This window comes from Micromesistius poutassou (genome assembly GCF_964030765.1).
Source record: "Micromesistius poutassou genome assembly, chromosome: 10".
Lineage (NCBI taxonomy): Eukaryota > Metazoa > Chordata > Actinopteri > Gadiformes > Gadidae > Micromesistius > Micromesistius poutassou.
The window spans coordinates 19,707,738-19,710,237 of NC_140280.1; the positions used below are offsets into that span (position 1 = coordinate 19,707,738).

Here is a 2,500-nt window from a genome sequence, read left to right on the forward strand (position 1 = left end):
GGGTTTCCCCCTCCACCCAAAGTGAAAACATCCACGTACGGCCTCATGGCATTCATCACAGACCCCCGGGTTAGAAAGTGAGGAGGACCATGGCGGCGTACACGCTCGGGTCGCTGTCGGCCTCGAACAAAGGAACCGCCAGCGGAACAGCGGCCTTCACCCGCCCCGCCAGATATAGGTGGTGCTGCCGCGGCGAGCCCCAGAGCGCACTGGAACCAGAGCCGCCGCCGCCCTGAATAATGCACCGTCTAGCCATTGTTGGGCTGTCACCAGTGGACCCTTAAATAAAACGGTGTAAACAGCAGCAGCCCTCGGACGCGGGGCAGGCCGGGGCCACACACACACACACACACACACACACACACACAACACGGTGGTGATGATGAGGTGGTGAGCGCAGAACAAATGACCAGGGCTGAGACCGCTCACTGTAATGTTAAATGAATCACGTTGATCTTCACTCATTGGACAACATGGTATAGGTTTTTTTTTTGGAGGGTGAAAACGCCAAAGATGTCACTCCTGCTGATACTCACTATCACACACGCACACACACGCGCACGCACACGCACACACGCACACGCACACACTTACTTTCTGTTTTGTAAACACCCATCTTGAGGCCTTGGGTTTCAACCAGCCAGTTAGTGGTTAGCTGTCAGCCGCCAGCAGATGAAGCTGCTGTCAGGCAGCCACTACCTTATATAACATGTAGAGAGAGAGGAGACATGATCTATTGTCCACATAGTGTGTCCACAATAGATCATGTTCTCTGTTGGGAGTGGGTTCACATTTAAAGACGCAGATGTTATGACGAGCTAGTAGACGAGGTGGCCCAAGTCGAAGGCAGGGTTTAAAAAGGGCGCAGCCCTCTTGTTTGCTTGCGACGCGTTGCCAAAGACGTCCTCTCAGCCCGGCGGGGGTTCTGACTGAGGTGGATCGACCGGTACAGGAACAACCACATTCCTGGGACGCCACACCTCTGGGTTACCGTAGTTCACAGAGAAAACACATCAGTCTATTTATCAACACATAATTCTCGGGGTTGGACCAATTGCACAAAAAAGGCAGATGTGTAGGAGTCTGGCCAACCTCTGGACCAAACGGCGAGTGGCCCCGTGACTCGGACCCCGTCTCCCTCCACTTCCTCTCCTCCGTTTCATTCCTCTTTCTGTCGGTCTCCCTCCGTCCAGGCAGGCGGGAAGGAGCCCTGCCAGACCAGCCAGATCAGCTCGGAGGGGGACCAGTCTCCCACCAGCACGGGCCCCGCCACGCCCAGCACCACCACGCCCGTCCCCTCCCCCAGGAAGGGCTACGAGGCGCCGGCGGAGGCGGCGGGCCCCGCGGGCCCCGCGGCCCCCGTGCCCCTCCCGCGCCAGGCCCCCCCGCGGGACGAGCCGGACGCGCCGGCCGACCGGCGGCCCGACGAGGTGCGCTCCGAGTCGGGCAAGTCGGAGAGCAACGTCTCCACCAAGACCACCAGCTCCGACTCGGGCATCGAGGACGGGAAGTGCACGCCCACGTCGGACGAGGAGAAGGTGCGCCTCTCTTCATGTTGTTGTTGTTGTTGTTGTTGTTTTCTATGAATAAAGTCGTTGAGCCTCTCAGACGGCAGCGTGGCCGCTAACAAAACAACCAAAGTCATTCAGTCCCTGCACTATTGTACGGACTGCCGTGTTGACCTTCAGAGTTAATGACTGGACCCCAACGTTTCCCCCGTCTCCAAGGTTGCCGTGGAAACCCCGGAGACGGAGCAAGCGCCCCCGCTGGCCCTGCCCAGGACCAACGCCGTGGACGCACACCCCCCCGAGGCCCGCGGGGCCCGCGAGGAGGAGGAGCAGCAGCAGCAGCAGCAGCAGCAGCAGAGCGGCATTCTGGGTAACGGAGACTCGCTGACAATGGCCTCCGTTGCCGTCGCCCCGTCGACGCCCACCCCGTCGACGCCCACCCCGGCGACGCCCACCCCGGCGACGCCCACCCCGTCGACGCCCACCCCGGCCTCCCTGGTACCCGTGGTACCCCTGTTACCCCTGGTACCCCTGGAGGGCGGCTCCCCTGCCCCGGCCCCCCTGCCCCGTGCGGTGGGCGGCGGCGGCGGCGGCGGCGGCGGCGGCGGCGGCGGCGGCGGCGGCGGCAGCAGCTCTGTGGAGGAGGGCTCGTCCCACGCCAACGGCCGGATCAGCAAGCGCTACTCGGACACCAGCAGCATGGCCTCGGACAGCGCGGCCAAGGACACCATCTCACTGCACCCGGCCGTCGACAAGGTGAGCCTCGCCCAACGCCCGGCGCCTTCTCTTGATTCTCTGATAACTAGTGATGAGTCGCTTCGAGCTCCTACGGGCAGTTTGAGTTACGGCGTATTCAGAAGAAGCTGCGTTCGAAACACGCTGAAGTGCATTGGTGCCACTGCGGACGTGAGGCCTGGGCCACGCAGGCACAGGCACACGGCCGCACAGGGCTGGGCTGTCTGGCCGCGGTGGTGTGCAGCTCCCTGACAGAG

General features: G+C 62.1%; 1 protein-coding gene across 1 annotated transcript in view; it reads left to right on the plus strand.

Moving 5' to 3' along the window:
- LOC311354672 (serine/threonine-protein kinase 10-like) overlaps positions 1-2,500 on the plus strand; it is a 28,870-nt gene that overhangs the window by 12,494 nt on the left and 13,876 nt on the right. The window contains exons 6-7 of the mRNA XM_084474491.1: positions 1,194-1,538; positions 1,728-2,264. Coding sequence (XP_084330617.1) covers positions 1,194-1,538; positions 1,728-2,264 — 882 coding nt within the window. The remainder of the gene's footprint in view (positions 1-1,193; positions 1,539-1,727; positions 2,265-2,500) is intronic.